Source organism: Cornus florida, unplaced genomic scaffold (assembly GCF_030987335.1).
Source record: "Cornus florida cultivar Cherokee Brave unplaced genomic scaffold, ASM3098733v1 CherokeeBrave_3.0.0_Hap2_Chr02, whole genome shotgun sequence".
Lineage (NCBI taxonomy): Eukaryota > Viridiplantae > Streptophyta > Magnoliopsida > Cornales > Cornaceae > Cornus > Cornus florida.
In genome coordinates, this window is record NW_026775572.1 from 14,843,266 (window position 1) to 14,866,435 (window position 23,170).

Genomic DNA, 23,170 nt, shown 5'->3' on the forward strand with positions numbered 1-23,170 from the left:
CCATGGACTTTATAAAGAAAAAAAAAATTACATATTACATACATCTTACGTAAGTAAAAAAGAATAATTTTAAGAAGTTGGAAAGAAAAAAGAAGGAGAAAAAGGATAGAAAAAAGATTCTAAGTAGGAAACAAAAAAGACGAAGAAGAAGGAGGAAAGAAAATTGAGATCTTTGAAAAGAAAAAAATTAGAGTTTAATTAAAAAAGAGAAATATAAACTTTTTTTAAGAAAATCAAAGGAATTTAAAGAGTAAAAAGAAAAAAAATTAAGAGATAACTTTAGAAATTACAAATTTGAGGGGGGCATTATATTGAAAATTTCATATATATATATATATACACACATACACAAATAAATCAAATATTAACTAAATATTGTAGTGGGCAGGGGCATGTGCCCCGGGCACCCACCGGCTTTGCTCATGTCCCAAAGTGAAAGATAATTTGAATTTTCGTAAATACAAACAGTTAAGTGAGTTCAATAAATTCTAGCCATTTTTAAAGTTAAAAATAAAAATAAAAATAAAAATAAGAATGATGGAAAGCCTTATATTAATCATCTTGATAAAGTGAAGGTCACCTCGGTAGTTGGGCAGCCAGGAATCCTTTTGCAACTATCAATATATACTAAGAGCTGAGGCACCCAAGGTCTTGGAACCATTGTGGCATGCTTACTAATTAAGTAACTTGGTCGGCTCCAAAATCTGTCTTCTGGTTGCTCCACCAAGGACACCCTAAATCCAATGTACTACTAATATTGTAATATTGCTAAAGCTGAAAATTGCGATACAAGTTTGAACTAAATTTTTTCAAATTTTAATTTTAAAGTGATGCTTCCAAATGCAACATAAGCCTCGTCAATCCAGAATGTGGCGACCTTGTGGGCGGGTGTGTGTGAGCGTGTGCAGGGAGCACCAGTAGGCTACCACACTGGACGAGCTACAGGTACACAATCCCACATCGTCTGGGTGTGGATGGGGCAAGTGCTATATGTAGATTCAACACCCTTCTATGACACAACGCGTTTTAAAGCCGTGATGGCCGTGAACCTATCAGAACTCTATAATTAAGTGTACTTAACTCTTGGAGTAGTACCAGGATGGGTGACTCCCTGGGAAGTCTCTGGTCTGGGTGAGTCAAAAGCGGGGGCGAGTTACAGGTGCACAATTCCACATCGTTTGGATGTGGATAGGTCTGATTCCTTAGAACTCAAATCCAAGATAAAAATGAGACACCAATTTTCATTCCTTTTGAAGAATCCTAATCTTCTAAGCAAAGAAACCATATTCTTGTGCTATAAGCATGTCAGCAGAGATAGATATTTCTGGTTCGAAACAGGGTGTGAATGGATGTTTTACCGAGTTAAGTTTATTTGCCTGAAGACATATAGGACTAAAAAGTGTTAATCATCAAAGCTGTTTAGTTGTTTTCATGACAAGAAGCAGCTCAGGACAATGCAATACTATACAACATAGGGATAATAGAATCCTAAACCAATTCCATACACACTGTATTAACAACATCTTTGTCTCAAAAATCCCGAGTCTGACCGAACACGTGGTACATCTTGATTCGTGCAAACCGTCCACAACGACCCCTCTTAGTTTTCTCCTCCCGATGTTCGACAGTTGAACACTTGCAAGCCCTTTCCAATGTCATTGGTACGCATTTTCACTCGATGCCAATGTAGTAGCATCTCTATTTTATCTTGTATTCTTCAATATGTAACATCCCATTGCTAATATAGTATATCATGTTAACACATTCCCACTCCAAAAGCTAATTCATTTATTCATTCAAGTTTATGATCAATGGAAAATTTTGCAAAGCACATGCAATAGAACATATCTATATCTAGTTGCCTCGGCCCTCGACAATATGTTCTCTTAGCTGCCGCTATAAAAACCAGCTCTTTGCAACATAAAACACCACTCAACCCTCAATACCATCACTCACACTCTAAACTCTTATTAAGCATTGTGCTAACATTGTCTGTTTTCTCTTTATCTTCTTTTTACCGAAACTCCTAACATCAGCAGCATGACAGAACCACGCCCTCAAGGAAATCGAAGCGAGACTACCACAAAGTTTCCAGTAGAAACGAGAGACGGCGGAATGTTTGATTTCTTGGGAAAGAAGGAGGAAGGCAAGTCCCAAGAGGATGCAGTCATGATCGATACAACAGACGGATCAGACCCCATAGAGAAAAAGAAGCCAAAACTTATGGAAGAGCTCCATCGATCTCATAGCTACTCTAGCTCGGTATGTATCTGTTGTGAGTGAACGTAACGTAATAACAGTATATATAGCTTCATATTTGTTTTCTCAAATTATTTTGCTGCTTGAATTTCAGTCTAGTGACGAGGAAGATGGAGGAGGAGAGAAGAAGAAAAAGAAGAAAGGTCTAAAAGAGAAGATCAAAGAAAAGATGTCACGTGAAAAGGAAGAGGGGGCTAGTGAGCCTAAAGACAGTTCCCCGCCACTTAAGTGCAATGACACTGGAAATGCAGAAGGGACACAGGCGGAGGAGAAGAAAGGTTTTCTAGACAAGATCAAAGAAAAACTTCCGGGACAGCACAAAAAAGCTGAAGATGGCACTCCTGCGGCTCTGCATGAGTGTATTGCAGATGAGACAAAGGAGAAGAAAGGAATACTGGAGAAAATTAAAGACAAACTACCTGGATGCCATAAGAATGGTAAAGAAGAGTAGGAGGAGGAGAACTGATGTGGGACTCAGTTAGGAAGTGTGCTATTGTAATCGCTATGTAGCTTGCTTGTTAGGTTTTGTTCATTTTCTTCTCGGCTTGTACAAGTGCTTCACCTGCTTGTGTGAATTTGCTTTCATGTATTATGTTTTTTTGCTTTTAGGTGTATGCCGTTGGTATGTTTTGGCAACAAAGCTTATTTTAGCCTTTTTTTAATCCAGAAATGCTTATATATGTTTTCCATGTTCAACTGTGTAAAAAATCCCAAGCTAAAAAAATGCCTGTGGATTTAGTGTCACCTTTAAATTGGAGGGATAGATTGTTTCAAATAGAAAAGGGGCAAGGGAAACACAGCAATCTATGCAAGATATAAAAGATGAGAAACATTTTCCCCTAATTTTATCAACTTTCATTCACACCTATCACATTTGCAGCACAAGATAAATATACTGTCACTCTGATGAAAGACTTCATAGTTTTCACACACAAAACACACTTGATAGACATGTTATGCAAGTTCATTAACCTCAATTTATGCAAAAGTTTCGGTGACAGATCATATCAACTGTGCAATCATAACAAAAAAGACATTCTCATGTTCGCTTTTTGTCATAGTAAAACAGCATCCTAAATATTCTTCACTGAAGAAACACTTTATAGTTCTCACACACAAAGCACACTTGATAGACATTTTATGCAAGTTTCAGTAACCTCAATTTATGCAACAGTTTCGCTGACAGATCATATCAACTGTGCAATCATAACAAAAAAGACCTCATGTTCGCTCTCTGTCATAGTAAATTCTTCACTGATACTTTATAGTTCTCACACACAAAACACACTTGATAGACATTTTATGCAAGTTTCAGTAACCTCAATTTATGCAACAGTTCCGCTGACGGATCATATCAACTGTGCAATCATAACAAAAAAGACCTCATGTTCGCTTTTTTTCATAATAAAACGGCATCCATTTTTAAACTAAATTTCTTTTTTCTTCCAAGACAAACGAGGCAGCTAGTTCTTAGACACATTAAAGGCCAGAAAAGTTCAAAGTATTCCTGGACAGTCCCGCAAATGGAAGTTACACTAACACGGCTACATCTAAGTACTTTGCATATCCATTAGCAAATAGTTTAAACCATATAAAGTGTATCACCATTGAAAAGGTGAAACTATTCGTTCTCATCTAAAAGCTCTAATGAAAAAGCCCCTGCCTTAAATAGCAATGCAGCTGATTGTACAAATACAGTTGTGACACAATTTTTATTGGAGAGACATGGCACAGAACAGTCTCAATCCCCAATTTTAGCATCCACAACAGACACTAAGTTCTGTGATCAAAACTGGATGGGAAGGTCCATATCCGTCACATAGTCTAAGCATTCTCACAATTTTCGTTGGAGAGACATGGCACAGAACAGTCTCAAAATCCAAATTTAGCAATCTAGAATGGGACACTAAGTTCTGTGATAAAACTGGATGGGAAGGTTCATATCCATTACATTGTCTAAGCATTACTATGAACGAAAGCACCCCAACAGAGGTAACCAAAGTGCAACACATACTTGTTTCCTACAACAATTGCATATATGAAAACTAAAAATCTAAGATGAATTATAATATATATACCATGCTATCAAAAGCATCAAAAACGACGTGTAAAATGTTTAAGAGGTAATTGCAACTAAAGAATAAAGCAGTATAGTTAACAGTTAAACAGATGTTAGAGATGTATCCAGAAAGAGGTAGAACCTCACTCATAGATACAAGACTTCGTCAAATTGAGAGGCTTGCCTAATCGGTTGATTTTAAAAGTAAATCCACAGCGGATTCTCCTGTAGAACTTTGGCTTTACAAGTCTTCCCAAGACATAGGCCCTTGATCTCATCACAAACGTCAGATTCAGTGGCACTGATACACTCCCAAGGTGGTCTTTTGCACCATTAAGGAATGGAACACCACCATACAGTGGGACTTGATTCCCTAGAACCACTGCTACTACCATCCGCTGACTCTTCCTTGACTGATAAAACTTTTTCACCTATTTAATTTGTTCATCAATGAAATAAAGAAATAAGCACTATATGGAAAGAAGAAAAGTTCAAGAATGATCCTGTGTAAGAACAAAATACTTTCACATAAATAATCACAGGTGGGCTTATCACTTCGGAGGAGCACAAGTAACATAGATTTCAAACATGGGACAATGAGAGGGTATTGTGTTCTGACAAAACAAATAAGATCCTAAAAAAAAAAAAAAAAAATAGCACATTAACACAGCAAGAATGGCCCCCTGTGACAAGATTTGGACACAGCAGCACACTAACGTTTATGTAAATAGATCCAAGTCCAACAACCATATGTATGTGTACATCCATATAGGGAAAAATAGATGAATACACAACTCCTGTGACAGAATTAGGACGCAGCAATACACTAACAGTTATGGAAATGGATGCAAGCCCAACATTTATTTGTGTGCGTGCGCATACATACAAGGGAAAAAAAATGAATACAGAACTCCTAGAAGAAATTAGGACGCAATAAGACACTAATATTAATATATGTGTGTGTGCATAGTACATATATGCATATAGGGGAGTATAAATATATATATATAAACTCTGATTAATTAAATTTGCGGAATGTGGAAGATAAAGTGACAAGTATCAATACTTAATAATACTTTTTTGGGTAAGTAATATACTTAATAATGATATTGTACAACCTATAATTAGTTTTGTTAAAGGCGCGCCTAGGCTTGAGGCTCAGGTTTAGCGCCTGTTGTCATCCCAGGCTCACTGATATTTACTAGGCGCGTGCCTCGGTTGCGCCTCGTCCTGTTTGTGAGGTGCCCCTAGGCGCACCTCACTGATATTTATTTAAAAAAATACAATTGTTCTATTTCTTAAGCCAAAAAGGGTACTTTTGGCAACTGCATAAACAAAAAAGAAAGCTCAATCATACGATATAAGGAACTTTTGTTCAAAAGAATAAAAAAAATAAGAAAGCCTAAGAGTCAAAGTGTTAACCAAACAACGATAAAATGAGATTGTGAGACGAAAACGAAGCCCTAGTTGCAGAGATGAACGACGAAGCCACGTCAGTTCTTTTTTTTCTCTCTTCTCCGCTAGATCTCTCCTCTCTTATTATCTTTATTTACATCTCTTTCTTCGTCTAGTTCTCTCATCTGTATGCCTCTTTTTTTTTTGCTCTTTTTTTTCTTTTTCTTTTTTCTTGTTAACAAATTTTTTTTTTTTTTGGTTAACATATTTCTTTTTGTGCTTTGTTTTGCCATTCAAAAAACACATTTTGCTTTGCCTTTCAAGAAAACAAATTTGTGCTCTATTTTATGGTTGTTGGATGCTTGTATAGTTGATGGATTTACTTTTTTATATTTGATAGTAATTTTTAGAATATAACTTATGAGATATGAATGTTATAATGGCAGTTTAAATTTTCAATTATGCGTCTCACTTCATTCAGGTGCACGCCTCGCGCCTAGGCTCCAAAGGACCTCTAGCGCCTTGGGCCTTTAACTATGCCTATAATTACGAATCTCCTAACATATATTTTTAAAAAAATAATAATAAAATAAAATAAAAAAAGACATCATTTTCCTATATTAAAAAGTCCCAATTCATGCTCAACTTATGGAAAACTGTTCTTGATGTTTGTGATTGGCCAAGTGTCCAAACTTATAGTTCATTTTCAATCATGAAAACATCCAAGGAGTGCATAAATTTTTTCAAGGAATGTCATGGTGTAGACATGGCTAGTGTTTATGGTACTTAGAGAGGAAGGTAACCTTTAGCCTTTGAGAAAGAAGAACAATAATATATAAAATAAAGAATTAAACAGCTAACCAGCTGTTAAAAGTTAGATCTAAAATTAATATTAGGGAAGTCCTTATGTCACACACATGAATTGATCCCCCCCATAGGGCATAACTTTGTCTGTAGAGGTCATACAGTTCTCACAGAAATGGATTATAAGGAACTTAAAATCAGAACCCACCATATCACTTGCAATATCATGAATAGCAGCTAGTTTATGAGTGATAGTCATTTGAATCAAACTTTAATTGTCCTCCCTATCAGAGGATTCTACCATGTTTTGGGGGTGAAAATTTAGAAAAATATCCTAAATTTTGTGCCACAATAAGCAAATGGAAAATGATAAAAGCGTCGAACCAGTTATTAAAACCAACTGAGGTGTCAAACATTGATTGAAACGTAATAAAAGAAGTCTCTCTCTATCTTATTGATTATTGTGTGAGAGTCCTTGTTGGACACCAATGATTAGAGTCACCAAAAAACTGACTCGGGTATCATAGCATTACCATAAGCAAATTTAACTTGGTAAATTAGATGAATCCCATGTGAAGTTATTGGTTCCATGAATTCAAGGATGACACCTTCAAATATTGGCAACATGCAGGGCACAGCCAAACAACCCCTGTAATTCACTCAGACCAAGACATGAATGTGTACTGCAGTCTTTGCAGCCTTCAAAAGCACAACTATCAAGGTAGGTGTCAGTGCTACACTACTCTCCAGAGTCTCAACCAAAAATTATGGTATTTCAAATTGATGGTATTTGAATAGGAGTGCAAAATATTGAACCCAGTCTATAATTTCTCATTTTATGTCTGATTATTCTCTTAAAATTATTGAAATATCCATGAAGGTTACATAACATTTATATTCACCACATATTCAGACTAGTGTCACACCACATGTCAATATTTAATTAATTAGCAATATCACGTCAGTAATCAGCAATATAATATAGAATGTGTTAACTATGAATGGGAATGATTTATTAAAAAGTTAAGATAATCCTAATGAACAAGTGTGGAATAACTTAAACTAAGAATTTGTGTGATATAATTATGAAGATAATTACCGAATATGAAAGATTGTACTACTTACATGTCCAGAAGCGACCTTGAGCTGGTAATAATGAAGTTCAAGAGGGGTAGCTGTGACATGGACCCCAAAGAATGTGGCTGGGTTCCTGAAAAAGATCTTCACCGTCGAATTCAAAGTCAGCATATCGGTCTGCACTCCTGTCCCATCCATTCCCGCTTGAATATTAAAAGTCTCGAACACCGTGTTCTGCGATTTTCAATAACATTACTTCATTTCCCTAATCAAATTGGAAAAACGAAATACCACATATATTGGTTAAAAAAAAAATACCACAAATAACTTTAATTTCATTCCCCTTCAATGGGGGCAGTGACAGTCGCGTGACTTGACCACTGAGTTGACTCGGACGCCATTTGAATGGTGCACAGACGTGTAACTACTGGTTAACAACATTGCATTGAACCTAAATTTCGAAAAAAAAAAAAAAAAAAACATTACATTGAACCTGAATGTCACGTGACCAATTAAATGAGTCAACTCGGAAGACCTTCATAATCAGTTCAGTAACGGTCGGTTTCACACCCTCCACAACGGCACACAACCCAAAAACTTACCCCGAGTCAATTAGCTGACTCGGAAGACTGATGAGTTAGCAAAAATAAAGAACCCAACTCACCTTGACAAAGATTTTGGGCTTGTAAGGGACGCTCGCAGCCCACAAAATCAAAGAAAAGATGGTAAACAGCACCACAAATGACAAGACGAAGCACAGCACATAGAATCTCAAGTGTTTCTCGTTGTTCTCGCCGTCGCTGTCGTCGTCGTCTTCGCCTTCGTCGCCGTCGTGCCTCGGCTGAATCCTCTTCCACGTCGCAAGGTGTCTGCTATTAGGGTTTTTGAGGGAGGCGGAGAATCGGGAGGTGGAGGACTCGCGCGAGTGTTGAATCGGCGAGCAGTGGTAGTGGTAGTTGGGGGTGGGAGACGCCAACGGACTCGACCCGTAAGACATCTTCTCCACATCGTTCTGCGACGGACTCTGCACGTAGTACAACGGCCGCCGTGGAGACCGCGGCGGCGACGACGCGTCAATGCTGGTCACCTCCGAGTCCGATTTCACATGCATTGTCACCGCCATCAACACTACCTATATATGTATATATGTATATATATGGAGATAGAGATAGGGTTTTTGATTTTGTGGATGGAAATAGTATATTTATCACATTGGTCTGAAAAGGGAAGTAGTAACAGCTAGCATATGCTCTGCGGAGGGAGAAGTAGAAACAGAGACCTTTTTTCTTGGTTTGCTAGCTTCACTAAATTACTGAAATTTCTTGAGAAACGAGACACGAAATCTCAATTCTCAAATGGGTTTGTTTTGTCAGTTTCTGAATTCCGAGGTTTAATCCCGCGGTTTAGGATGCGTTTCCTTCACGCTTGCTTCCCTTTCTGTGTTCTTTTATTCTTATTTTAATTTCTACTCACGCGCTTCATTAGTTTTAAAATGAAAAACATTCTTCCATAATTTATCGTCATTGAATAATTATTTTAGGAAAATTGATATTTAAGTCAATAAATTAAACCTAAAACACTAAACCAATATATCTTACCTTAATTCAAGTGAGACCCTTATTTATCACTTAGATTCACGGAATAAAAGTTATTTTGCTGATATTTTAAGTCTTTTAACTTATTGAATAAAATAGCATTGTTAAGCACAACTTATTTTAAATTCAATTTTTCAACCAAAGAGTTGGACTTAAACACATATATATTATATATTTTTTAAAATATTCTCATTTTTTTTAAAACTTACCCTAACAAACACTATAATTCAAAAGGGTAGTTTTAATATTTTGAACAGGCAACAATACATTATATACATGGAAATTTAAAAAGTTGAAAATTTCAAATTGGACCGTAAGAGCAGCTCAAGAGCCCTCTTTTTAAAAGTTCTGGATCCTTTCTGGCAATTGGGTTAGTCCAACAGATCTCCAAAATATGGGCCCCATTTTTTGGGTCGCAAAAAACGACGACCCAGTTAGAAAATAAGAGGTAGTCCAAAGTTATTTCTTATATTTAATAACTTTGGACTATTTGAGCCAACAACCCATGGTGGCACACTCTTCCTAAACATGTAAGAAGAATGATAAAATAGTCCAAAGTTATTAAATATGTTGATAATTACGACTCACATAAATGTAATTGTTGTTGTTAACTGAGTTATTCAAAAGGAGAAGGAAAAGAAAATCCTAGTTTGAATCTCATAGAGCCAAAATTAACAAAGAGCCAAAATTAGGACACGGGTTGTGTGACTTTCTTGTCTTGAAGAAAAAATATATATATTTTATTCGATCTTATTAAATATTTATTGTAGACATAATCAATCTCAAAGCCTAGTGATAATTTGGAAGAATGTTAGCTTCAAAATGAGTTTCATCACATAAAATATTTTAAACAAAACAAGAATAAGAAAAAACAACTTTAAAATTACAAATAAATCAATAGAAAAAAAAAAGGGATTAACTATTCAAGTTACTTAAGTGTAGCTCTACAACAACAATAATCCTCCATGTCGAAAATAAGAGGTAGATCAAAACCATAACCAAAATCAAATTATGTTCATGGTTTGCCACTACTTTAATTGGGCCTCCACGTCATTTCTAAGCCCATCCCTCTGGCCCACCTCATCAAACTCCTTGATCAAATCAGGATCAACATTCTCCTCCGGCTCCCACGTGGCTTCCTCTATATCCGACCATTTCACCAAATACTCTTTCTTCCCATCCTCACCATCTCTCCTCCCTACTATGCACTCCGCCACAGCATATTCCAACCCAGCTTCAAAGTCATTCACCAAGTCCTCACCAATCAATCTGGCGTTGACCCACTCGTTATCTTCACCGTCCTTCCACATGACCAAATACTCAAGATTATCACCCTTCCCTCTCTTCTCTAGTATCTCCTGCACCTCCGCGTACTCGAATATTGCCTCCTCCAATACCTTAATGACATTCTCGAGCCCTAATCTTCTAGCAAATTGCATTGCATTCCCCTTGGGCGTCGATCTCAAAACCTCCCTCGCAAGATCCAACGGCGTACGTCCTCTCTCATCCTCAACCTCTGGATCCGCGCCGTACTCGATCAAAACCTTCGCTACACCCGGCTTGACGTAGCCGGCTGCCATATGGAGAGCCGTTAAGCCGCCGCTGCTGTCGCGGTGGTTGACGTCGGCACCGGCTTCGGCTAACAGCCGAACGCACGGCTCAGAGCCGAGGCCGGCGACAAACAGAAGGGCGGTGCGGCCGTCGGAATCGACGGCATCGACGTCCCTGTCGTCGTCTACGGAGTCGATGAGCTGCTTGAGAGCGGCGTCGTCTGCTTTCTTGGCGGCTGTCCACCAAGGGGTATCGTACTCTGCGACGACGTCCTTGGCGATGTAATCGGATGGGACCCACGTAGGGGCGTGATTGTCCTTCCACTCGATGAGGTACTCCATGCCGGTCCCACCTTGGAGGGCTCTGCTACCGATGATCTTGTTGACTTCGCCGTATGATTCGCCCTCGTCGTAGACTTGAAATTCTGGAGGCGGTGGTGATGATGGTTGTTGATTTTCGAGTGGAGCTATTGAGAGATTAAGGGGATGAGGGTTTCGAAGACGGAGGGGTTGGGAGGAGAGAGAAAGTGGGGAAGAGAGAGTGAGTTTGGGGGAGAGTTTGAGGCGAGATAGAGAGGGGTTCACGAAAAGAGCGTCCATGGTAGGGTTTGGTGCTCAGAGATTGGGTTTTGTAAGTTATTTTGGTTGGGGAGATGAGGAAAGACTGAGTGTAGTCTCAGTGATGTGGGAGAGAGAGGGGCAAAAAGATTTATGCTCTGTAATCCAAATAAAAGATGGTTGGGATAAGAAATCCCATCCAATATTGTTATTTTCTGTCACTTTTGTACAGCTGATTATGAATTATCCATACAATGTGTTGATTTTTTGTGGCCAGAAATGACTCACGAATTCACAATATTGTATGTATGTCGTACAAATACCCTTAGCCACATAATTTTTTACTCTCACACTTGGCACTTGCTCTCTTTGTGACTTAGCTTTGTTTGTTTTCACGTTTTCACACCCCCGCTCTGTGACATGTAATGTATGTGCCATCCTTTTTTTGTGCGACTCCAATGTATAGTGTCCAACAACTACTCTTCAATGTTGCATAATGGAAAATTCTTATAACCCATGGCTAGTGAATTTTTATGGACTCCTATATTTATTTAGTTATTGTTTCGGTGCATTATTTAATGAACAATACTTGTCTCTTCAACCGTTAATAGAAATATATATGATAGGGAAAAATATAAACCTATCCTACCCTCGATAAGATTGATTAGATTTTATTATCAAGGATAATGAAATCAAATCTAACGTGGTTCAACAAGTAAGAATAATCCTACTATAACTAGAGGAGGTCAAAAGGATTAAATCATATCCCGACAAAGCTGGTAATAAATCTCCTATGATTTTGCACAAGCGGAAGATAAGGTCAACCATCGATATCAGCAGAACGATTTTGATTCCAATCGACAGCCATAAATAGGGCATCAAGCCATTAAAGAAGGTACGACGTAAAAACTATTATTAATCCCTGCCTTCTTTTTAGACCTTCGTGACTAATTTGATCGTCGGAGAGCTCTTGGCAGGCACCACACCGGTGCCGTCAAGGTTCATCGATCTTCTCCTCTCTTCCTTGCAGGAAAACAGTATCATATCGGACTGCGCGAATTTCAGCCTCAACAGTTGGCGCCATCTGTGGGAATCACGATTCCCTTGAATCAATTAATTACTCGTTGGGTATATACGTTTGCAGTCCGGTATGGTTACCGAAGGAACATCGTCGCAGGGATCTGGTCAAAGGGTAAAGTCGGGTGAAAACCTAGACGTCCCAAACGACCAGGCACGGCTTGCAGCGTTGGAACTACAGGTTCAAACTCTGAGTCAGGGTATGAACCAGTTGATCCAACAAAATGCAACGCTCTTGCAACACCTTGTTCCACCGGCTCAACAAAACTTTCCAGGACAAGATATCTCAGGTCCAAACGGAGGTAATGAAAATCTTGAAGAGAGGGATAATCATTCCCCCCAAAATGAGACTGAAGTGGAACAAAGCCAGGTGGGAACCCGACATAGAGAGGTGGTTCACCTATCTCTCCTACGGAGTTCCCGACCTCCTGAAAGCATAGCCTTCTGTCTTAAGGAAAAGACAAAGAAAGTTACCCATCTCGACTTGCAGATCAAGGATCTCAAGGGGAAAATGGAAGATGTAATGCAGGCTATGAAAGGGAAATGTCCTGCCACCGTAAACGACCTGGTACAAAGAACCAACTTGCCTTTCAGCCCCACCGTTATGAAATATCCACTACCTAGCAAGTTCAGGATGCCCTTGTTCGAAAGCTTCGATGGGACCAAAGATCCCCTCGATCACCTAGAAACTTTTCAAGCTCTTATGCAGTTACACGTTGTGCCAGATGAAATCATGTGCCGAGCTTTTCCCACTACACTTAAGGGATCAGCGAGAGTTTGGTTCAACAAGTTGAAGCCAGGAACCATCCACACCTTCGAAGAATTGAGTAAGCAGTTTGTGAGCCACTTCATTGCAGGTCAGAGGCATAGGAGGCCGGCTACCTACCTGTTTACTGTGGAGCAACAAAAGGAAGAGTCGATTCGGGAATACATCACCCGATTCAACGTAGAGATGTTGCAAGTAGAAGAGGCGGACGACAAGGTAGCTTTGACCGCTTTCATAGGAGGACTCCAAACCTCCAGATTCTTGTTCTCCTTATCAAAAGAACCTCCCACCAGCATGATAGAGTTGTTAATCAGAGCGCAAAAACACATCAACGCTGAAGACACCATGAGTGCACGGAAGGAAGGAGAGGACAAGAAGAGGCCAGCCCCTCTCGTCAGGGATGAAAATAATACCAAATATAAGAAATCGTTCTTTAGCCAGAGTGACAGCACATATCATGAGAATGACTCAGATGAGTATACCGACTAGAAATTATCTCGCGACTGGAATTAGCCTTATCAAGTCATTCACAATAAAGACTGGGGGCATCTCAGTTAATCAGTTTAAATGGAGGGTAGCTCCATCACGTGTTATTTTGTTTTTAATAATGATGGTCTTTAATAAAATTCCTTTTAGTTTATACGTGCAGTATCCCCGTACTATAAGGGATAGTAAATGAGTGTCCTGTATTACAAGAACCCGGGCTGAATGAATCCCGTAATCCGTATCCCCGTACTATAAGGGATAGTAAATGAGTGTCCTGTATTACAAGGACCCGGGCTGAATGAATCCCGTAATCCGTATCCCCGTACTAAAAGGGAATAGTAAATGAGTGTCATGTATTACAAGGACCCGGGCTGAATGAATCCCGTAATCCGTATCCCCGTACTAAAAGGGAATAGTAAATGAGTGTCATGTATTACAAGGACCCGGGTTGAATGAATCCCGTCATCCATATCCCTGGACTATAGGGGATAAGTATCTTGTATTATCAGGACCCGGGTTAAATGAATCCCGTAATCCATATTCCTGTAATATGAGGATAATAAATGAATGTCCTGGACTACAATGACCTGGGTTGGATGAATCCCATAATTAATATCCCCTTACAATAAGGGATAGTAAATAAAAATCCTTTATTAAAGAGGTGAGCTGGGTAAAACTCGTAAAGTTCAATTCCCTTACTAAAGGGACGAAACTCGTATAATTTATTCCCTTATAAAAGGAAAAGTACTGTTCCCTCGGGTTTAAAAAAAAAAAAAAAAAAAACCCTTAGTTACTATTCACCGGGGTTGAAAAAAAAAAAAAAAAAAGTATTATTACTATTCATGAACAGTACCCGCGGGGTACTGTTCATGCACAGTACCCGAGGGTCTGTTCCCTCGGGTGAAAAAAAAAAAAAAAATTATTATTACTATTCATGAACAGTACCCGCGGGGTACTGTTCATGCACAGTACCCGAGGGTCTGTTCCCTCGGGTAAAAAAAAAAAAAAAAAAAGAAGAAACTATTCAGGAACAGTTCCCGAGGGTACTGTTCATGAACAGTACCCCGAGGGTACTGTTCCCTCGGGTGAAAAAAAAAAAAAAAAGAGTATTATTATTATTTATTACATTCCCAAAGCTAGACGTGCAAGTTTGGGAATGGGGGGCAACTGATAGGGAAAAATATAAACCTATCCTACCCTCGATAAGATTGATTAGATTTCATTATCAAGGATAATGAAATCAAATCTGACGTGGTTCAACAAGTAAGAATAATCCTACTATAACTAGAGGAGGTTAAAAGGATTAAATCATATCCCGACAAATTTGGTAATAAATCTCCTATGATTTTGCACAAGCGGAAGATAAGGTCAACCATCGATATCAGCGGAACGATTTTGATTCCAATCGACAGCCATAAATAGGGCATCAAGCCATTAAAGAAGGTACGACGTAAAAACTATTATTAATCCCTGCCTTCTTTTTAGACCTCCGTGACTAATTTGATCGTCGGAGAGCTCTTGGCAGGCACCACACCGGTGCCGTCAAGGTTCATCGATCTTCTCCTCTCTTCCTTGCAGGAAAACGGTATCATATCGGACTGCGCGAATTTCAGCCTCAACAATATATATATATTTTTTCTTTTCATTTTGATATCCTTTTTAAAGTATTGAGAGGTAAGGTTAGGACTATATTAGCATAATTATAAAATGATTTGCAAGAGTAGTCTTGTATTCAGCACTCGATCATATCATTTGAGATATTTCTTGGTCGCACATCTTAATTTCATGCAGATTGGAAACCCTTTCATTGGTTCTTTATGAGATTTTATAATGCATGTGTGTTTTCAACGTTTCATTTTCTCTTAGGTTTTAGATTCCATAGTCTTAGGCATGCTAAATTAAGGTTTGAGGTTGATCCCTGTAAATTGTTTACACTTCATGCCAATTTAACTTTTTTTGTGTGAATTCGGAGAAATATTCTCGTAAAGAATCATATTTTCTCTTCATATCTAAAGCCTTGTAGGCTTGAATTGAAAATTTGTAGTCAAATTTATGGACTGATCATAGATGTTGAGTTTAACAACTGTAGTTAAAAGCAGGTGTGAAAGTGAAATTGCAACCAGGGAAACTACATTATTGTGCGCATACCCTTTTCTCTGCTGCATTTGGTGGTAAAATTATATAAAAATTTCTGAGCATGATATACATGGCCATCACCTATTCCTGGTCCAGCCTAGGTGGGGTGCTGTTAGAGATGACCGGAGACGGATAAATTTTACACAAAGTGGCTTCTAGCGCTCCTGTTTGGACTTCATCAGATCCTCCCATCAGAAGTAAATACAAGATTGTGGAATGGTATGTATGCATATCTCAACTTCGTAAAGAAAAATACCAGGCTTTTATAGGAATCATGAATCTATTTTGCTTTTTTGCATTTATCCTTTTGTTATACAATTACATGGAGCAAGTCACATATTGAATTGCTACAACCCATGTTGGACAGATGTTATATGGACTTAAAGAGACATTATGAACAATATACTACATAGCAATGATGAGAGTCTATTTACGGAATTTAGAAAGATGAAAATGGACTTAAAAGAGACATTATGAACTATGATGGGAATCTATTAACTTTACAAAAAAAAATGCTGAGAATCTATTTTCAGAATTTAGGAAGATGAAAAGGTTTTAATGCCTATAGAATTTCAGGACAAATACAGACTTTTAATATTGCTTCACAGGATTGAAGATGTCTTGGATTTTCATGCCAAGTTAAAAGTGTTTATTTTGTGTTTTGCATTTGATTATAAAGTCTGATATTCATTTGAAAATGGTATTTATAGAATTGAATTTGATTTAGAGTGACTCCTCATTGCAATAAATTGTGATTCTTAAATTTGAATTTCTGAAAAATTGGCTATAAATTCCTTAATTCTCCTAGGCACTCTTTCTTTTCTTGTCAAGGACTTGTGAGAAGATGTTCCCCCTCGAGTTGCTACAATATCACTTTTCATGTTCACAACATATCACAAAAAAAGTCATTCACAACTAGAATACTAGTTGAAAGCTTTGATATATTGGCAGGCATACTGCTATTGAAATAATGTCAAATGGTTCATTTATTCATTTCCTCTGGTAGTAAGGAGACTTTTTTGGTCCTCGTAGGTTTACTGTATTTACATTGCAGTTAGTGAAATACAAAGAGGAGAGGAAGGACTGGAGCTGATCTTAAGGGTGTCTTACAAGGGTTTTAATCTGTCATGAAGTTATACATTGCAATATTCATTTTTCTTCTAAATGCTGCAGATGCCCAACTTAAGTTAAGGGTTTCTTACAAGAGGAGAGAGGAAGGACTGGAGCTGATCTTAAGGGTGTCTTACAAGGGTTTAATCTGTCATGAAGTTATACATTGCAATATTTTCATTTTTCTTCTAAATGAGAAGATGCCCAACTTGAATTATTTGGGAAGCTTTCCGGCATTTCAGGTAATCAAATTTTGATACATCGTGCTGAATGATAAGTTGACAAAGAATGACTAGTAATTGTCTACAGCCAAAGGTCCATCAGCATCCGAGTCGTCATGTCTCCACAACCCTGATTTACCTGTGGAACTAATCCTATTGATGAGCTCCTCTCTCTTCCTCTGCATATTTAGCCAGTGCTCTGGCTCCTCAAATAACTGCAGGATCTGCAGACAGAACCACACTCTGAAAAACCTTGTTTTTGAAAATTGGTTCTGGATGTGTATTTTTAACTTGACATGTCTGTAAGTGTAAGTACTCACTCTTACAAAAGAAGAAGGAAAAGAAAAGAAAAAAAAAAAAAAAAAACACACACACACACACACACACAAAAAAAAAAACAATTGATCTAGTGACAGGAGCTTTGAACTGAACTGTAGATTGAAAATTCTTAGTGTTCAAATTTATAAATCTATAGATGACACCCTTTTTTACATTAAGGAAAAAATTGATCAAAATATTAGTAGAAATTCAACTTCATTGTCATTGCTGTAGTTTATATTGAAGTAGATTTACTTTAGTTGAATTCTTAATCCGCAATTATAGGTTGGTATTTGGTGAACAGAAAAGAAATATTTATGATATATAATTGGTGGTAGAATTGAAATGAGGTGATACTATGTTTATCACAAAAGTTTGTCCCAAAAACCCCTTTGATAAAAGGAACAGAAGTGTACCGTCTTGATTGATGGCCTTCTAGATGATGAATGCAAGAGACAGAGGCGTGCCGCAATCATCATTGCTTTCATCTCATCCTTCCTGTAGTCTTCATTCAGGAAGGGATCAATCAGGCGTTCGCATAGGCCACGACTAAGTAAAGACCTTGCCTGCAAGTCAAATTGGCATAAATGCTCAGAACTTTAGGGTGAAAAGTTTTCTTTCGAAATTAAAAATCATGTTCTCTTGGAGAAGTACCCAGAGTACTAAGCTTTCATGATTAGATGTCTGGGTTGTTTCAATAGCTTCTTTCCCAGTGATTAGCTCCAGGAGCACAACCCCGTAAGAATACACATCTATCTTTTCATCAATTTTGCCATACATCATGTACTCCGGGGCTAAGTATCCAAAGGTTCCGATAACATGAGATGGCATTGCATATGCTGAAGCTTGCTGAGTTTGTTGATGTAACATTGCCGTTCCAAAATCTGAAAGCTACAGTTTGAAAACGAGCATCATTTGCTGGTGTATAACTTAGTAAAAGTATAAACCAGTAAATGTAAACTGACATAGAACTTACCTGTGGTTGGAAATTGTCAGATAGGAGAATGTTAGATGACTTCACATCTCTGTGAATGATGGGGGGAGAGAAAGAATGAAGGTACTCCAGTGCCTTTGCCACGCCAATTGCAATTGTCATCCTCTCACTCCATTTGAGATGTTTTAATTTCTGCCTCAAGCTTCCCTTTAGTAGATTGTAGACTACAGCATGCAGCTCTTTACTGTAACAGTAACCAATAAGCTGGACTATGTTCTCATGTTTTAGGCCACTCAGAATTTCCACTTCTTGAAGGAGATCCTCAGCTGAAGATAGTGTGGTCTTGAGGGCTTTCACAGCTGCAGCCTCACCGTCAACAAGGTTTGCCCTGTAAACCTTACTGTGCCCACCCTCTCCAATAAGCATTTCAGGGCTGAAATTATTAGTTGCAGCATTAAGTTCTGATGACGTGAAGCGCTTTCCGGATTCTTTAGCTTCTAGGTTAGCCAGTCTTTGAGATAGTTTCTGTTTCATGAAGCTGGGAAGCTGCAATGTTTTCTTAACACTGTGCTGTCTCGTATTTTCTGCTTGTCGTAGTGATGATGATGTTGAGGAAGATGGCATTGTCAATGATTTTTGGATCTGACGGGCAGTTCCTGACTGGTCACAGTTTGTGCATTTCGATACAGATGACAAAGACGATTGAAGCACTCTGTTTGTGGAGCCTTGCTGGGAAGTTCCAGGCTTCTGGACTAGTATTCTTCCCCCATTATCCATTACCAGAAGAGAACAAGTGGGAGGTAATGCTTTAAAGCAATTAGAGACCAGTGAATCTTTGGGCCTGCATAACAAACATCCTTGAGAGAGGGATAGATAACTATATAGGGGTGTGTTTAGAGAGAGGGAGAGAGGTCTGTGATCATACCATGGAGTGCTGCAACCGAGTACAAGTATTGTTGCGAAGTTAATTCGTACTTGATTGGTTAATTCAGCAATGTAGGACTCTCCTATACAAATCTTGACCTGGAAATCCACCTGAATAGGAAATACATCAACAAAACAACACTCAAATATCCAAATATATCTTTTTAGAATTTCGTATGATTATTTCCTTTCACTAATGAGGTGAAAATCTTCTAACCTGTTTGGACTTGCAGAGATCTTCATGAATGTGGAAAGTATTTGTGTCGAAGGTGTCATCTGGTTCCTGCACATGAACAGCCAGAACATTGTCCCCCGGCAAGACCGCCAAAGTGAGTAACCGGAGTAGCATTTGTCTGCTGCAGTTATCGGATTTCAGTCCAACGACAATTGTTCTCTTCTTCGATGTCCTGCACCTTAGGAGTGACAAAATTCGGTCATTGATCTTTGGGCTTCCCACCATCATTAACGTAGTAGCTTTCGACTTTCAGGTACCTTCTCATAGCTATTTTAAGAAATGTCAATGTTTTCTTTCTCTATTCCAGGGTTTTATCGCCTGACCTTTCTGTTATTGGACATTGCCTTGAACATTTTGGTTGTCATTCTTCATTGTTGGGACTTCATTAATTAATTGTGGCCATCTTCCATTAATTGCAACAGCTAGTTGATGGGTTTGAGCATTCACTAAGGTTGGTACATACTTATAACTCACAACAAGGACACCGACAATGTATAGCAGTGAAGTATAATTTCTGCACAGAAATTTATTGACTTCCAGAACCGTTACTGCTGCTTTTTTTCTTTTAGATTAAGAACAACTTGATACTAAGAGAAAAAATAGACAACAAAAGTTGCAAAGTAAATGACACAGAACAAATACCCAAATTGAATATAACACAACCAGGGAGTCGAATCCCCAAAAAACACTAGCTACTAAATGGTGGGTCCTCATTCTTTTCTTTATATCGTCATGTGTTGGCATAAAAAAATAAATAAAAAATGTTATATACTTGCCTAGCAGTTTAGTTACTATAGAGGAAACAGTTCTTTCATAATTTCATTAATCGGCTTTAAATTTGTTCATTTAGCTAAGCAGTAGTTGGTTTTGAAACAATCTCTCTCCTAACAAGATATCATCTGCTATTGATCAGTTGGGAATAAAAGCTTCTCGTATTGTATTTAAGACTTCCAACAATACCTCTAATTGTGACTTGTGAGAAGGAATACTGATTTTTTTTTTTTTTATAAAAAAAATGAAGACAAATCTTTCTTTTTTTATACTGTATTTAAGACTTCAACAAAACCTCTCTAATTATAAGATGCAATGCTGATATGAAAAAATGAAGAAAAAACTACTAACATTCTTTTGCCTAAGATTTCGATAGGGTAATGGATTTGAAATCTACCATTGAATTAGGATCGAACTTTCAGTCACTAAAGAATTTACTTCATGAATAATTACTAAAACTCAAACAAACTCTTTCATTGCAAAGATAATCTGACCAGGCTCATTAAGCTATCCCTGGTTGCCATTGGAAATAATTTTTTGGAGTAATTAGCTAGTGAAATGCCTGTGGGATTGGTTTGAACATTCTATTCAGAATTTTCAATCTTTAAACAGTCTTGTAGATTGGTTTTATTACAACACCAGATGACAAAATGTTAAATCAAAAGTGCTGCGTTCAGTTTTCGCTATTACCATTTGGAAGATTTGGACTGAAAGGAATGCCTCTCGTCATTATGGAATCAGAGATCAAGTTCGTGCTGCTGCAAATGCTATCATTTGGTATGTTTTACATTTTCACAAGTTAAATTTGCTTGACCTGTTAGCTTTGTTTCAATCTTAATATCTCGTACGGAGAAGTTTCCTTTTGGCGTTGTTTGGCCTTGGAAATGGACTTTTTCCAATTCTGTTGTAAGGGAGTATGCCTCCTCCTCCTTGTTTTATTTTATAAAATCATCCCATTCATTGGGTAAAAAAATACCCATACTATTCCATTCACAAGACAAGATAGTACTTGCTATCATCTGAGTATTTATCATCACTGTCATCATGTTAGTTGGGGTGCCATTTTATATTTTGAGCACCAGATATGTTTTGGACAAATCCTTATTGCCCTGCGTGGAATGAAGCAGACCTCGTGTGGATTTTACTTTGGTCTCATCCACCAACCCAGGGGACTTGACATTTAATGATGCTCCATGGTACTTTTCTTTGAGCAATGGTGTGATCGACGGACGGACATGACCGAAGTGGTATCTTCTCTTCCTTTCAAAGGAAGGGTTGTGTGTGATTCACCTACGGGGAGGGGAAAAATGACAAAAAGGTCTATTCAAAGCTTTCAAAGCAATGTTTTCAGCCATTATGATCTAGCCCTTGCCATATTGTAAGTGAGCATTGCAAATCATTCATTCATTCATGAGCTGCAATAAACAGGTTGGGTATTGAAAACCAAGCCTTCAATTTCAATTTTCTACTTTGAAGGGTAGTTGTCATTGTCCAATATTAAATAGGGTCATAACTCTTCGTTACATGCGTGAATGGCAGGCAGATAGATGTTTGATGATGATGACAACGAAATAAAAATTCAATAGAACTCTGCTTTGCCTGAGTCTGTTTTCCTTTAAGAATTTTTAATTTACGATAACAAGCCAAACGAGTAATGCAACAATGTCCAAAGTAGTTTTTTGGCGAACTCTTCTACATAGTAAGAGTCTTTTCTTGCACTTCATCTCTTGATAAATAAATAATATCTTAGCATTAATCAACATTACTGGTCAAGCACACACCAAATCTCAGGAGAGTAATTTATCCAAACATGAGGGGAGGTGAATGTAATTATTTTTTCTTTCTTCAGAGCAATTTACACCTAATACCATATGAATCCTCCAAAATGTAATAAAAGTAAACCACTTGGAAGAGAGGAAAATCGTATTGAATGAAGTAGGTCAGCTAATTGATCTAGGCTATTAAAACGTATCACTTAGCCAGAGATATTGCTACCTCAACCACCTTTCAAATGGACCCTCCCAAGTACATTTTGCAACTGCTCCACCAATTTAACAAGCATGGCTTACAATTAATGACTCCGAGCATATATTAACCGAAAGAGAGAATAAGTAAATAACAAAACTTTATTATATCAGTGTAATTTATCACATTCAGTGTTTTCGGACTCTGAAAGTCCAAAATTCAGTTTTTGAGCTATATCTCAATTAATTGTGTTTATACGCAATATTTAACCTTTAAAAGAAGACTACAAACCGAACCTGATAAGAATGATTTTGGGGGTGAAGAAAATATAGTATAAAATTTCCTAAAGTAGTTCTAACAACAAGAGTATGTAGTCCTAAAGAGCATAAATTAACGAGAGTTTCTTACATCAGGTGTCCCTATTAGGGATGTCAATTTTTATCGCCCCGGCCGGGGTCCCGCCCCGTTCCGTCCCGTTAATAACGGATATGGGAATACTTATTATACCGTTGGGGCGGACATGGATACAAATTTTATACCCGTCGAGGGTCACGGGGCGGGTAAGGGTTCAATATACATATCCTAGGGGCCCCGCCCCGCATATAACTATATTTAATATATATATATATATATATATATATATATATATATATATATAAGTTATTTTAGCGGCTTACCCAACCCATCTCTTACAATCCTGATTTGGGATGTAAACTTGGTATTAAATTTGCTTTTGTTTTAATTATGGTGGAAGTTGGAGCTTAGAACTTCTTGTGATTTGGTTGTATTAAATTTTTATTTTTGTTTATTATGTTCTTTGAATTATGTTATGTGCATGTTATTTTTTTTTATTTTTGTTAGAATACATAATTTTATTTATGTTGTGTCATTCCTAGGCTTTGCACATTTAAATAGCAGGAGTTTAAGTTC

The 23,170-nt window shown here is 37.8% G+C and overlaps 4 protein-coding genes across 4 annotated transcripts; 1 reads left to right on the forward strand and 3 right to left on the reverse strand.

Moving 5' to 3' along the window:
- Positions 1–1,904: 1,904 nt before the first annotated feature.
- On the forward strand, positions 1,905–2,906 carry LOC132285604 (dehydrin COR410-like). Its single transcript, XM_059787796.1, has 2 exons — positions 1,905–2,262; positions 2,354–2,906. Exons 1-2 carry the CDS (start codon positions 2,041–2,043, stop codon positions 2,708–2,710), a joined length of 579 nt encoding a protein of 192 aa, XP_059643779.1. The 5' UTR covers positions 1,905–2,040; the 3' UTR covers positions 2,711–2,906.
- Positions 2,907–4,340: 1,434 nt separating this feature from the next.
- Positions 4,341–9,095, reverse strand: LOC132293807 (NDR1/HIN1-like protein 1). The gene is made up of 3 exons (XM_059791434.1): positions 8,259–9,095; positions 7,643–7,828; positions 4,341–4,749 (listed from the first exon to the last, which is right to left on the reverse strand). Exons 1-3 carry the CDS (start codon positions 8,715–8,717, stop codon positions 4,462–4,464), a joined length of 933 nt encoding a protein of 310 aa, XP_059647417.1. The 5' UTR covers positions 8,718–9,095; the 3' UTR covers positions 4,341–4,461.
- A 905-nt stretch (positions 9,096–10,000) lies between these two features.
- LOC132293808 (signal recognition particle 43 kDa protein, chloroplastic) lies at positions 10,001–11,499 on the reverse strand. Its single transcript, XM_059791435.1, has one exon. It carries the CDS (start codon positions 11,337–11,339, stop codon positions 10,218–10,220), a length of 1,122 nt encoding a protein of 373 aa, XP_059647418.1. The 5' UTR covers positions 11,340–11,499; the 3' UTR covers positions 10,001–10,217.
- A 5,156-nt stretch (positions 11,500–16,655) lies between these two features.
- Positions 16,656–19,857, reverse strand: LOC132293809 (probable serine/threonine-protein kinase PBL7). Its single transcript, XM_059791436.1, has 6 exons — positions 19,487–19,857; positions 19,271–19,380; positions 18,388–19,186; positions 18,066–18,302; positions 17,828–17,977; positions 16,656–17,317 (listed from the first exon to the last, which is right to left on the reverse strand). Exons 1-6 carry the CDS (start codon positions 19,730–19,732, stop codon positions 17,165–17,167), a joined length of 1,695 nt encoding a protein of 564 aa, XP_059647419.1. The 5' UTR covers positions 19,733–19,857; the 3' UTR covers positions 16,656–17,164.
- Between the last annotated feature and the right edge of the window lie 3,313 nt (positions 19,858–23,170).